Source organism: Porites lutea, chromosome 1 (assembly GCF_958299795.1).
Source record: "Porites lutea chromosome 1, jaPorLute2.1, whole genome shotgun sequence".
NCBI lineage: Eukaryota > Metazoa > Cnidaria > Anthozoa > Scleractinia > Poritidae > Porites > Porites lutea.
Window position 1 is genome coordinate 9,268,062 of NC_133201.1, and position 12,637 is coordinate 9,280,698.

The window sequence follows — 12,637 nt, forward strand, 5'->3', positions numbered from 1 at the left end:
TCAGTGGTTTGAGTAGAAGTTTGACCCAGATATTTCTTTCAACGGACTATATTAACTTGGCAGTTCGGAGCTTTTGATCAAAAATTCGTCGCACTTCGTTTCCATTGCGAAACAATGCAATTCTTATAGCAAAATCAGATTACAAAGTTGGTGTTTCATTAATTTATTAGAACGATGCGAATTTAAAAACAAACAGCGAGCGATCAATCTTTTAGGAGCATATTAGGGGATTTGAACGTGAGTTACCCTCCTTGATGCTCCTTGTCTTTATTGTAACGGTTCATTTTGTTTCTTGTTTTCAGCGCTGTTGAACTTAAAACAACGTCCACTGCAAAAAAAATGGAAAATAACACGACGTCTGGCGTCAATAACAGCTCCACTACAAACAGCCCCACTACAAACTCCGATGAGCAGCAAAGCCAAGAAAGCGATCCAGACATGCGACTTATTATTATACTTATCACTTGCTGGATTCTTATCATCGTTGGAGTCATTGGGAATTCTCTGGTCATCGCAGTAGTGAAGCTTATTCGGAGCATGCACACCACAACCAACTATCTCCTACTCAACGTTGCCTCTGCAGATATCACCACGCTGTTGTTTATAGCAATCCAGCTGATCACATCCATGCACTTGTCGAGATTCAGCAGCTTCCTTTGTAAGTTCGTCTCCAATGGATACGTTCCTGTAGTAACCCTTATAGTGTCGTCATACACTTTCACCCTTCTGGCGATCGAGAGGTACTACGCTCTAGTAAAACCGATGACAGCATCACGCAGGCTCAGAAATGACAATGTTGCTTACGTCATACTTGGAATCTGGCTTGTAGCCGTTGGATTAGTGACGCCGATATTTATCGTGGCCGATGCTGATTCTTATGGTTATTGTGACTTTGGCGACTCGGACAACAAGATTTTGATCTACGTTTACTGCCTGTTTACAATTTGCCTTATCATCCCCTTCATAATAATTGCAACCTGTTACCTTCGTGTCATCTATGGCATGCACTTCAAAAAAACCATTTGCAGTAATACAAGCGAAAGAGTCGATACGCGACAGGAAATAACTGAAAAACACAGACTGTTGAAAGTTCTCATATTATTGACTGCGGTGTTCTTCACTGCGTTTATCCCGTATAGTTTTCTGTTGATCATGAATTTTAGCAACATTTACTCTTCGAATGTAAAAAATCTCCGGTACAGCGCACAGTTCCTCACGCTCTTGAATTGCTCTATGAATCCTTTCATTTACGCATTCCAAAGCTTTAACTACAGACGGGGCTTCGTGCTTGTTTTCAAACAAATGTTTTGCCGCGACAAGTCTGTAAATGCCATTGAATTACGTCAGGTGTGTAATAACAGTTCTGTGCGCACAGCGTGAGGAGTTGATACTTTAGAGGGGTCCCTAAGAGATTTCTCGGGATGCGGGATTTGGCTTATCTGAAGGACAGGGTTTGAGATTTCGAAGCAAAATGGGGGTCAGATTCGGAATCGAAAATGGGCGGCTTATAAAGCAACAACGACAGCGACGGCTGCGAAAACGTCACTTAAAAAGGGAAGTCGCACTACCTCAAAATTTATCGCGCTTATTCCATCTCGTTTAATTCGTCAAATGTTGGAAAGCGTTTTTTGGAGTTGAATTCTAAAGGACTGTATCAAAGTTCAGGAAAAGGAAAGGAAAGTTGTTGTCCTGTGTTACCGTCCTCGACAAAACGTGAACTTAGGCATTTTCACGTTGTAGTCGTGCAACGACGGCCAAGAAATGCACAACACAGCGCGATGCACGTGCAGAGTTGTTGTTTTGCCAAAAAAACCTATTCATTTTTTTTTTGCCGTTCTCGTTGCCGTCGCCGTCGTCGTTGGGCCCTAAGCTCCCTAATATGCACGAGAACCGGGATACCAAAAAAATCCATCGGGATTAGGATAAAGGGATTTAGGGGAAAATGTGGATTGGGATGACGGAATGAAAGACCCGTAGTCGGTACCCTTACTTTGGGGACTCGGTGTCAGAATTTATGACGGTAAATAGATGGGCGTGGATGTCCACAAAAGGTTTCCAAACCCGATTAGATTAAAAGTAGTAACAACCAAAAGGTTACGGAGTGCGGGCGACAACGATCGAAGGTCGAAACGCTTTTGCTCCATCGCTGTGCTTGGCGTAAGTTTTACGTGACAGATAGTCAGAACACGCGTGATCAGATTACGAGTGATAAAAGGTCCAAACACGCGTCATCAAATTGCGTTCTGTACATTCCATTCATTCTTAGTAGAAGTCCAATCGAATGCCGGCTACATACATAGGACGCATGCGTAATAACAACCTGGGGATTAGGATTGCGGGCTCCTCTTGTCGCCCGCAATAAATGAACCAAAATTACATACTTTACCGATGTGTGTTTTCAATTTGAATTTTGGGGTTAGCCGTCGCGAGATCTGACACCGATGAAAGGTCGGAGACCCCTCGTATAAACTCGGATACTTTATGTCATTCTCGGCAGGTGATTAATTATTCCGAGAATTTTTGGAATGTGGGACTGTCCCAGACCCGCGAGAAATTTGGTTCCAGTTGACCGAAAGATTAAACATAAGACAATGAGTGAGTAATTGAACAAGAGAGTTGATTAACAGAAGGCCAGTAAATGAACGAACGAACACAACACAATGTGACAATACGCAACAAATATATGTAACACTCGTCCAATAATTCATTAATTTTTCTCAATATTCGAGCGGGTGCGAATATATCAGAGATTAATTAGGTTCAAACGTATAATAATTGATATGAGTAGACTCAATTTTCGTACCCTCAATTTTGGTCACTAGGCAGGTCACGTGATAAGAACTGAAAAAAAAAACGCCTGCGTATAACCAAATTTTTATCATTATGTATCTAATATATATCGGCTGTATTTATAACATTACTGATGCATTATTCTTTGTACATATTTTATCATTAACTAACCATGGAAAACATTGCCGACATCCTACAATATTGACGACATACGGTATAGCTTGGCAATTGACAATGCTTTCTTATGGAATATCTAAAAATATCCCACGGGCCTGGACACTTGATTTTCCTTAGAATGCGCAAATGAGTGTTTTTTTATTAGGTGAACACGTAAAAAAGCCACAAAAAAGAGAAAACAATATCACGAGGTAACTCTTACGGAGGGGAAAACAAATAGTGAAAATCAATTAATACTATTACTCAGGGACAAATGTAGACAAAATGTAGAATGTAACTCAAAGAAGAATTAAAAGAGTATTCGTTAGGGAATGTGCAGACTTTTCTCTTGTGAGTCGATAGTTCCTCTGCATTAAAGAAAAGACCACCTAGGCCTTTAGTTGATAAACCAATCGAGAAGCTTTGCGCTGCGTGACAACCCTTAATAACGGTTTTGAAGGAGACTTCCATGGGACCTTCAGGATGTGCTTCCAAAATTATGTTATCCATGCAGTAAATTAAGGCTTAAGACCCATGCTAGAAATTAGCAGCAAATACTGATAGGAAATTCGAACACTTCACTTTCATGGTAAAGGGATAAAGCATTTCTACAAGAGAAACTAACATACCTAGTCCCAAGGGTCTTCTCGATTTCCAATATGTAGACTACTCGTAGTCTATCCAATATGGCGAGCTAATAAAAACAGTAAAAAGGCACATGAGCAGCCATTTAAGTGTACATACCTCATAAAAAGATGTCCTTGCTATGTTTCTTAACGTTTCCTGTCCCATCAAGTTTTTGATGTCCTGGTTTTTAATATAAGACTAACAGGAAAACTCGGCTGTCCTCCCACGTGTCCTACACTGTCCGATGAGAAACCTCAGGAAACCTCCATAAATCACCTTCGTTCGACTCCAATCAGCTCTAGATCTCCGCTTCAGCATAGAAAGAATATTCTCCTGTCCAAAAAGCGTCAGTTTAGTACCAGACATTAAGCCGCGGCATCAAAAAGGAAAGAAATATAACAACAAATTCGAACTTGGCGCCTCGGTCAATGTGGTCTTGGCTTAGTAGCCACGCCGCATAGTAAAATACCCTCGGCGGGGAGGGACAGGGGAGCAGATCAGACTGCTTGTTTTAACAAGAAAAAACGACCGGCATAGCATTGATAGGACAGGAAACAGAAAGAAAACATCACAAAGTTATTTATTTATGAAGTATATACACTTAAATGGCTGCCAGTGTACATTTTTTATTTTTTATCAATACAAATGCTCAGAACTCCTCTGTTATGAGACTGGGGGTCCTGCTGGGCCTGGGAACAGTCAAAAGATTAAACACCTCGGGTTCTTGCAATGAAAATTTGGGATACCAGTGAAAACTATATACACATTTTGACGTCCGTGTAAGAGCCACGCTAGTTTCCGCTTAGCTTAATATCAATATCACTTTTGTAACTTTTTAGTGCTCTTGAGCTTAGCAACTTTTTTAAGCAAGCAAGCAATGGCAGGCTTGGACATTTAAGCGAGCTAGGAATTCGCTAAATAAACAAAAATTGGCCAAGCAAGCAAGCGCGGTTGTATGGTTCTGGATTTGCGTTCTTCTCGTGCAGGAAGATATGGGTCCCTCTCTCCTGTATTTTCTTACGCCTTCTCCTAGGCATCAAGTTTCAAGCATTGAAAGGAAGTAGGTTGAAAATCTTACCGTTTGGATTCCAGTTTGGGAAAATCCCGGGCGGAAGAATCTTAAGAAAAGAAAAGCTGCATGTGAGATGCACGCCGAAGCTAAAAAATTTGGTGATCAGCTGTAGCTGTACAGAAAATTATAAAGCTTTCTTGCTTTATAAAATAGATAAATTTAAGATTTATAAGATTTAAGGCAATGGAAGGAGAGCTCGAAAATATCGCAATCACTGATTTTTTGTTTACTTCCGTTTCTAAAAGTTGCTAAAAATAAACTAAACACTGTTACGTCATACGAACAAAGAATCACGTGACCACCACGAAAACATACATTTAGCGCCATTTTGTTTCTGTTTTGAGTAGGTACGGTGTTGTTCTTCGCTTCAGATATTAACCAAAGGAGTATTAAGTCCTTTCCAAAGCAGATAAATGAAGTGGGAATATAAGGAAGAGCATCCCTTCGAAAAACGACGAGCTGAAGGCGAGAAAATTCGCAAGAAGTACCCCGATAGAGTTCCGGTGAGTCGGCTCAGCAAGCTTGGAATTTTGTGGTAACTTCCTGTCATCAAGTTTATCGAATTTGTTTTAAGCAACAAGGATGTTCCTAAAGTTTCCGACTCTGAGATCTTTAAATGCTTAGCTAGGAAGAATTTCTTTCCCTTTTATGACTGATCGATTGGTAGGAAAACAGGCGCTAAGCCTCTAATATTTTGCAAATTGTATGGCGTCAGATTTTATTTTGCAACGTCACCAAGGGGTGCAACTTATTTCCAGATCTAAGTAAATTCTATATCGTTGAGCTAAAACATACATTACTGACTCTTGTCCTTTTGTTTGATAATTACAGTTAAAGAATAAATACCTGTCTGTGGTATGCCCCGAAAAATTGCCTACTAAGCTTAAAAAACAATCTTGCAGCTAGTCGCTTTGCTGTACAGCCTCCCAGAAAAGATTAAGCTTATGTTGAAGCTAAAAAGTGCAATAGTATTTCACTTTCGTGTAATTGAAACCAACCAATACACAGCATTACCGAACTAAAATTATTTAAATTTAATAATTTTTAACTTGAACACTATGAGGAGTTAACCCATTCGTGTTGACGCCCAAACTATGAGTATTAATAAAATAATCATTGAGAGATATGCCAGACTGACCAGGCGGCATTTGATCAAAATATGAATACTTAACAATTATTTGATGAGGCTGAGTGTCATCTTAAGAATTTTGAAGATCAGGTTGTTAATCAGCCTTAGCGGATAACACCCTCCAAGATCTCCATAATTCTTCAGATGATACGAAAGGTGAATTCATAATTGTTTTATCATTCATTCAAAATCATTCCTAGTTTAAAAACAGATGAAAGCATGCTTAACTCCATTAATGTTAACTTCATCTTCAGTTACCAGTTTATCAGGAGTTTAGTGGTTTTCAGAACTGCAAATATCCTCCAAATAGCAGACATCGTCTGTCAAGTTGTCTTCTTGCTGTTTTTGCTATGTTTTTAGCCAACAGTTTGCCTATTTCTTAAAATGTTCAGCCATGTTATGCTCATTACTTAAAACCTCATCCCCAGGTCTTCTCACCTAGCTGTTCAGTTTTCTGGCAATTATGCTGCACAGTTGACATCATTTTTTACATATCACAAAAGTCTTCCAACTGTGGTAGACAGTAGCTGGTTGTCATGTGAATGCAATCAGTAATACAGGTACTTATCCACTGGATATTTGCACAGAATAAATGAAGGGGCATGTTCAGCCTCAAGAAAATTTGCAACCAAAGTGAAGCATTCCATTTTCCTTCTTACAAAATTGTCGATAACTTATCATTCCTTATGAGGAGGAACTGAAGGCTACAATTTTTCAAAGCTGAACTATCAGACCAAAGCAACTGATCAAAGAGAATCTCCTCTGGTGATGGACTGCTTTTAATGGGGACTGGACTGGGTTTTAGGCATTCCACTGATATTCTAGCCGAAAAATTTGGCATAAATTATGAAATGCATTTATGGGGACAACTTTTCTGAAATTTAAGCTAGTATACACAACCATTCAAATAATATTGAGTCAGCTCAAGCAGTATTTCCATGTTGTCTCATTTGAATTCCGTTTTTATTTTTCCACGGGTTTAGAGTTGAAGCATTTTCTTTGTGCATAAGTACAGTGTACAATTTACGGCATTCTGAAAATTAACCAATCAGTTGGCTAATCCTGTTCTGAAACAGTCAGAGAATGGTTTCCTAAAGGAAGGGTGCTTAAAGCATATACATGTATTTCACCCTTATACCCTTCAAGCACCAATATCCATTATATAAACAATTTCCAAACAGAAAAAAAACATCTTAAAGGAAACTTGAAGGGTCGAATTACACACTTGCACACCCAAGGCCCTAACTTGCCTGCTTTAGAATTGTGACAATTGAGTTTTTATGAGGGTTTGTCTTTTCAAATAATGACTGTCGCACTGTACAAAGAGCAAAGTACTTGGCAGTGTAAAAAGAAGAGCAAGCAGCTTGGGACATTTAAAGTGTTAACTTTGTTTCTTTGTTGAGTCCCACTGTACTGCTTTGCCAGCTCATATGTGGCTATTTATTATCATGTTACAGCATGTTGCAGAATGCCAATATAAGTCTCTATACCAGTAAGCCTTTGCATTAAAGGCTTTAATACATGTATAATCCTTTTTAAGCCTTCATATTAAAGCTTTGAATGCTTTATAAACCTTAACAATAAAATGCGCTAAATTATACTCAAACCAAGGAAGGGCTGAGCTCTAACAAATGGTGACTAGTGCCGTCTGGTGAATCACTTTTGCTCAGACTTGGTCAAAGAGAAATCTTAGCTTTTTCATAGAGCTTCTATGCTGGAGTTTCACAGATGGGGCTGCTCAGGGTTTCCTACAAACCTTGTTGGAGCAAATTCCTTCAAATATCAGTCTTAAGGCAGTACCCAAAGTTTGTGATTTTTGGAACAGTTGAAATGCAGTAAGATTGTGAAATTATTTTTTTTGGAAATCCTAGCCTTCTATGTCCTTTAACAGTGTTGCAGAAAGCATTAAAATTGTATTTATAATTATTTGTTTTAATCTTTTCTTTATTTTAAATTGCAGGTGATTGTGGAAAAAGCTCCTAAAGCGAGGATCGGTGATTTGGATAAGAAGAAATACCTTGTTCCCTCAGATCTGACAGGTTAGTGATTATTTTAAGGATGGAACAGTGGCATTGTAATGCTACAATCAATGATTCACCAAATAATGACCCTGTTCCAGGGCTCAAAATTAAAAGATTCCTTTGGTTGCCTTTTGGTAACCAGTTGGAGAAATCTAGTTGCCAGATGCATATTTTTAGTCGCCAGTTTGTACAACCAAAAGAATATTTGAGGTTGGTTGAAAGTGTTTAAATTCGTTTGATTATCCCAGGTCTGTTCGCGTGGGACACATTGAAATAAGCAAGTACATAAATAAGGAAACAAGAAAAACTAGATTTGTTTAACAAACTTAGAAACACAAAATAATTTTGCCCAGCCCAAATTTATAAGTAAATAAAAATTTCTATCCTCTATCTTCGACTTTATAGCAAACAGGAGCCAAACACGATTACTTGGAGAATTTGCACATACAAAGGAATCAACATGGCCGATAGCCATTCATTACCAGATCTCCTCTTTTCAAGTGAAACCACTTGCCACAAAAAGGCGTAGTAAAATTACGCAGCTACACGATCCATCAGATTTGGGGGTAAACCATCCTCGGAGACCCAGGGGCAGATAAAGGGGGCGAGGGAAAGTCTATACGGGCGGAAAAATATATATGGAACGAAGAAAAGTAAAGAATGGCGAGAAGAGCCCCTGGGGACAATGTCTTACCAGACCAGTTCCAAACGGTCGTCGCCGTTCTGGCTTCTGATTGGTGCCAGAAAAACACAAGTTTTCTGGCACCAATCAGAAGCCAGAACGGCGGCGACTGTTTGGAACTGGTCTGGTAACACATTGTCCCCAGGGGCTCTTCTCGCCGTTCTTTACTTTTCTTTGCGCCACATTTTTCCGCTCGTTTAGACTTTCCCTCGTCCCCACTATCTGCCCCTGGGTCTCCGAGGATGGGGGAAAACTGACTTTGTTTATGCGATTTGGCACATTTTTTTGATGAAAATAATGAAGCAAGATAAAATGAAAATGTTAGTTTCAACTACTCCTTTTATTTAAATCTAAGTCATAGAGAAATCTGGTCTCCAAATTGGCGACTAAACCAGAATTTTTAGTCGCCATGGAGAAAATGTTAGTCGCATTGGCAACCATATCGGTCGCTATTTTGAGCCCTGCACTGTTCTGAAAATAAATCGTTTATTTATTTGATACTCCAATAAAATGTTTTTTTCAGTAGCAATTACAAAAAAAAAAACTATAAATTTACATAAAAACTGTCCTGGTTGGTATTAAAAGAGGTAAAGTAAGTCAAAGTATAAAAGGTTCTGTGAACCTGTAAAAATTCTCCCAAGTGTGACACTGAGTCTTAAAGAGCCTTAAAGTTAATCAAACTACTGTATTCACATAGCAAGTCGCTGGTTACTAATGACACCGTTGGGGTTCTAAAATAACTGAGAGAAATGAAATGAAGGTACTGCCTTCGCCCTACAAAAGGGTAGACCTTTACATGGTTTTGTTGACCATGTCAAGAGGCAGTCCCGTCTCCAGTAGGAGACATAAATATAGTGTTCTCAGTTCAGAGTTTTGTGCTAAATACATTTGCATTCAATGTACATGTCTCAACATGTCAACAACAACGGACAGTGATATTAAGAATTATTTAATTTTCTTCTTTTTTTTTTTTCAGTTGGACAGTTTTACTTCCTCATCCGAAAGAGAATTCACTTGAGGGCTGAGGATGCATTGTTTTTCTTTGTTAACAATGTGATCCCACCCACAAGCGCTACGATGGGTCAGCTCTACCAGGAACATCATGAAGAGGACTTCTTTCTTTACATAGCGTATAGTGACGAGAGTGTGTATGGCACACAGTGAGAAAATCCCCCCAAAAATTAATTATTATAAATAGGCTTTGAAATGTTGGTCCATGAAGCTGTCTGTCAGAATTTATTAACAGCTTGAAGGTCATAAGTCCGTAATTGATATTAAATAGCCAAAGTTGAATATTGTTACATTTTGTGGTTTTATAATAGTAGGTGAATGCACACTTGGCTGTTAGTCTTAATAAAGTATATTTCTTAAGTGAAGTGTTATTTCAAAAGTAGGTTCAAACCTTTTGCAGTTTTTTCTGATGTGTTATTAACTTGTTATTAAAATGTGTGTAATCTACTGGTAGATTTTGTTTCTTTAAAAAAAACTTTGTGCAGGGATCAGAATTTTGTTGCTGGTATGGGAAACAGCAACATTCTTACCAGCATTAACAGTATTGTGAAAACAGTTGACCCAGAGAGTTTTATCTGTTATCCTTGTGGCAAATCTAAAAAACTTGATTGTCATTAAATTTAATTAGTAATTAACAAATTAAAATTTTGAAGACTGTCACAATAATAATTTTATTACTGCCTTGACAGTGGAAAATATTTCACTTTTATTTAAGCTGTGATAACCAGAAAAACATACTTTTAAAGGGATGCACTTTAATCTGTACAAGTTATTGTCCTCTTCGAAATAATTCTTGTACAGGTGTCTGCCACATAGGGAATATAGCTGTGGCAGGAACAATTCCACCTCAAAAAGTCTTAATTCTAAAATATTAAAGGACATATTAATTTCCTAGGAAGTTCGATCTTAACAGTTTGACGTATTTCAGATGAAATGTCTTAGCATGCCTTCAAAGGGTGTACACTGAAAATGTACACTGTGTTAAATATTTTTGAAGTAATACTCCATCGAAATTTTTATTCTTAGTAAAGTTTAATTTGGTGTCTGTCTTGTTATTCCCAGTTCCCAGTAACCTTCAATTTGGCAGGGGAATGATGTGATTAGTGCTGGCATCAGTAAAGATAAATTTACATGTAACGTAACCTACTGGTAAACAATTTCATTCATTCCTTCTGACTTGTCCTGGTTAGTTATGTGTCCGTTGAAAGATTTGTTTATCCTAGTGATTTTTTCGTTGATTCAGGTTAATTGTAGATACGTGGTAACAGTTGTACATGTAAATTAAATGTGGCTATAGAGTGACTTCGCTTTTGTGTTTCTTCAACCCTTTGTTAGTCCCTGGGCTTTGTCCATCTATTTATTTAATTATTTATTTATTTTTTTTTTTTTGATAGGGTGCGTCAATATATACGACCTCGCAACACATGGTACATAGCTTAATGAAAGAGAACTGTTTTTATCAAGTTTATAACTCCCTTGCAACCTTGTGCTTGATTGATATCTGCGAGCTAACGCATCTTAGCCTCGAGTTTATTTCACGGCTTCCAAAGGGTTTTGCGTATTGGATTACATTTCAGTCAACTTTTTCTGAGAGGGACACCTTGGGGACCTGCAGTATGTATCCGTCTTAGGCCTGTTTACATGGAGGTGGGGGACCCCAGGTAGGTGAGGTAACCCGCTTAGGTGGGGTAACCCGCCTGTTCATAAAATCTCTCAGTTTAATTTGATCACGTTTACATGTTAGGTGGGGTAACCCGCCACATGTTACCTCACCTACCTGGGGTCCCCCACCTTCATGTAAACAGGCCCTTAGAGAGGTGTCCATCTTATAGAGAGTCAAATAAAGGGAGTAAAGAAAGGCAGGGACCAACTTACAGAGGTGTCTGTCTTATAGAGGTGTCGGTTAAGAAAGAGTAGACTGTACTTGATCACAGATCTTTGTGCTTACCTTGCAGTAGGCCTGTTGTGGTTTAATTTTATCCTTGGTGTAAATTTTATTTTCTTTTATTTCAAGCTCATTATTATACATTACCATACCCAAAAACAAAAGAAAAGAAAATTTAAACCAAGGATAAAATTGAACCACAACAGGCCCTTTGCAGCTAGCCATTCACGTGGTACAAAACCGCCTTGCTGGAGAGCAAACGTCGTACTGGGACAAGACAAACAAAGAAAATTACCATTTCAAATTATGTATGTCTTTTGTTTGTCTTGTCCCAGTGCGACTTTTGCTCTCCAGCGTGGCGGTTTTGTCCCACGTGAATGGCTTGCTGCAAAGGGCCTATTGATTCTTTGACTCAGCGATAGTTAATGCAACGAAAATTATCTAAAAAGCCGTTTTCACTGGATGTTACTAATTAAACAGGGAATAGGAAATTGAAACGCGATGGGAACAAAACCTAATTTTAACCCAAGAAATAATAGAGGTCGTAGAGCGATTTTCGTTGGACGTTGGGTTGTTACCGGGACTTTTCTATTCTCCACTTCAGCGGTACCCCTGGCCCTTTGTTTGACCAGTTGTTCAAATAGTGGATCAGTATCCACTAGATCTCTCTGTTTAAGGAACTACGTAGCTATAGGTAGCAGTTCTACTTTTTGCAACAAAATCTGTATATGTTTGTGCATTTTTTTTACACCGTAATTTCATTCAATCAAAGGTCAGTATTAACGCAACCTGCAGCAACCTGACTTCTAGATTGGCTCAGTTATTCGCTTCTCGTTTCCGGTTCCGGTGAAAGGATATCACCGAAAACAAAAAAATTCTTAGCTGGCGCTTTGCGCTCCAGAAAAAAAATTTGAGCTCGACTTTGGACAAGCCTACCTGATTTCTTGCAATAAAGGTCTGAACGTGGGTTGTAAAAACGCACAACATCGCTTATTGAACTAGATTTGCAACCACGTTTCGAAACACCAAGTTGCAAGTTTTTCCGTACCTTTACTTGCTAGCGCCTCCGACGTACAATCCTGGCCAAAGGGGTTTGGGACACTTCTCTTACCCCTTCCTCTTTTGGTAGGAAATTGGTGAGTGACCGTCAATTTACAGTTATCAATACGGCTATACCTCGGTTTCCCCCTCCCCCTCCCCCCCCCGACCCTGAACAAAGTTGAAGTTAAATATAAAAATAGTCTAACTTTAAGACTTCTCAAAC

General features: G+C 38.8%; 2 protein-coding genes across 2 annotated transcripts; both read left to right on the top strand.

The window, feature by feature from the left end:
* Positions 1–284: 284 nt before the first annotated feature.
* Positions 285–1,380, top strand: LOC140944120 (galanin receptor type 1-like). The gene has a single exon (XM_073393279.1). It carries the CDS (start codon positions 340–342, stop codon positions 1,378–1,380), a length of 1,041 nt encoding a protein of 346 aa, XP_073249380.1. The 5' UTR covers positions 285–339.
* A 3,560-nt stretch (positions 1,381–4,940) lies between these two features.
* LOC140944399 (gamma-aminobutyric acid receptor-associated protein) lies at positions 4,941–9,935 on the top strand. Its single transcript, XM_073393549.1, has 3 exons — positions 4,941–5,148; positions 7,735–7,813; positions 9,454–9,935. The coding sequence occupies exons 1-3, from the start codon at positions 5,059–5,061 to the stop codon at positions 9,639–9,641; spliced, it is 357 nt and encodes a 118-aa protein (XP_073249650.1). The 5' UTR covers positions 4,941–5,058; the 3' UTR covers positions 9,642–9,935.
* The last annotated feature ends 2,702 nt before the right edge of the window (positions 9,936–12,637 follow it).

Bases quoted from the DNA above. Each gene is read 5' to 3' on its own strand.
- LOC140944120 (XM_073393279.1), top strand. From the start codon at position 340: ATGGAAAATAACACGACGTCTGGCGTCAATAACAGCTCCACTACAAAC.
- LOC140944399 (XM_073393549.1), top strand. From the start codon at position 5,059: ATGAAGTGGGAATATAAGGAAGAGCATCCCTTCGAAAAACGACGAGCT. The intron at 5,149-7,734 runs GTGAGTCGGCTC...TTTAAATTGCAG, and splicing joins AGTACCCCGATAGAGTTCCG to GTGATTGTGGAAAAAGCTCC. The intron at 7,814-9,453 runs GTTAGTGATTAT...TTTTTTTTTCAG, and splicing joins TGTTCCCTCAGATCTGACAG to TTGGACAGTTTTACTTCCTC.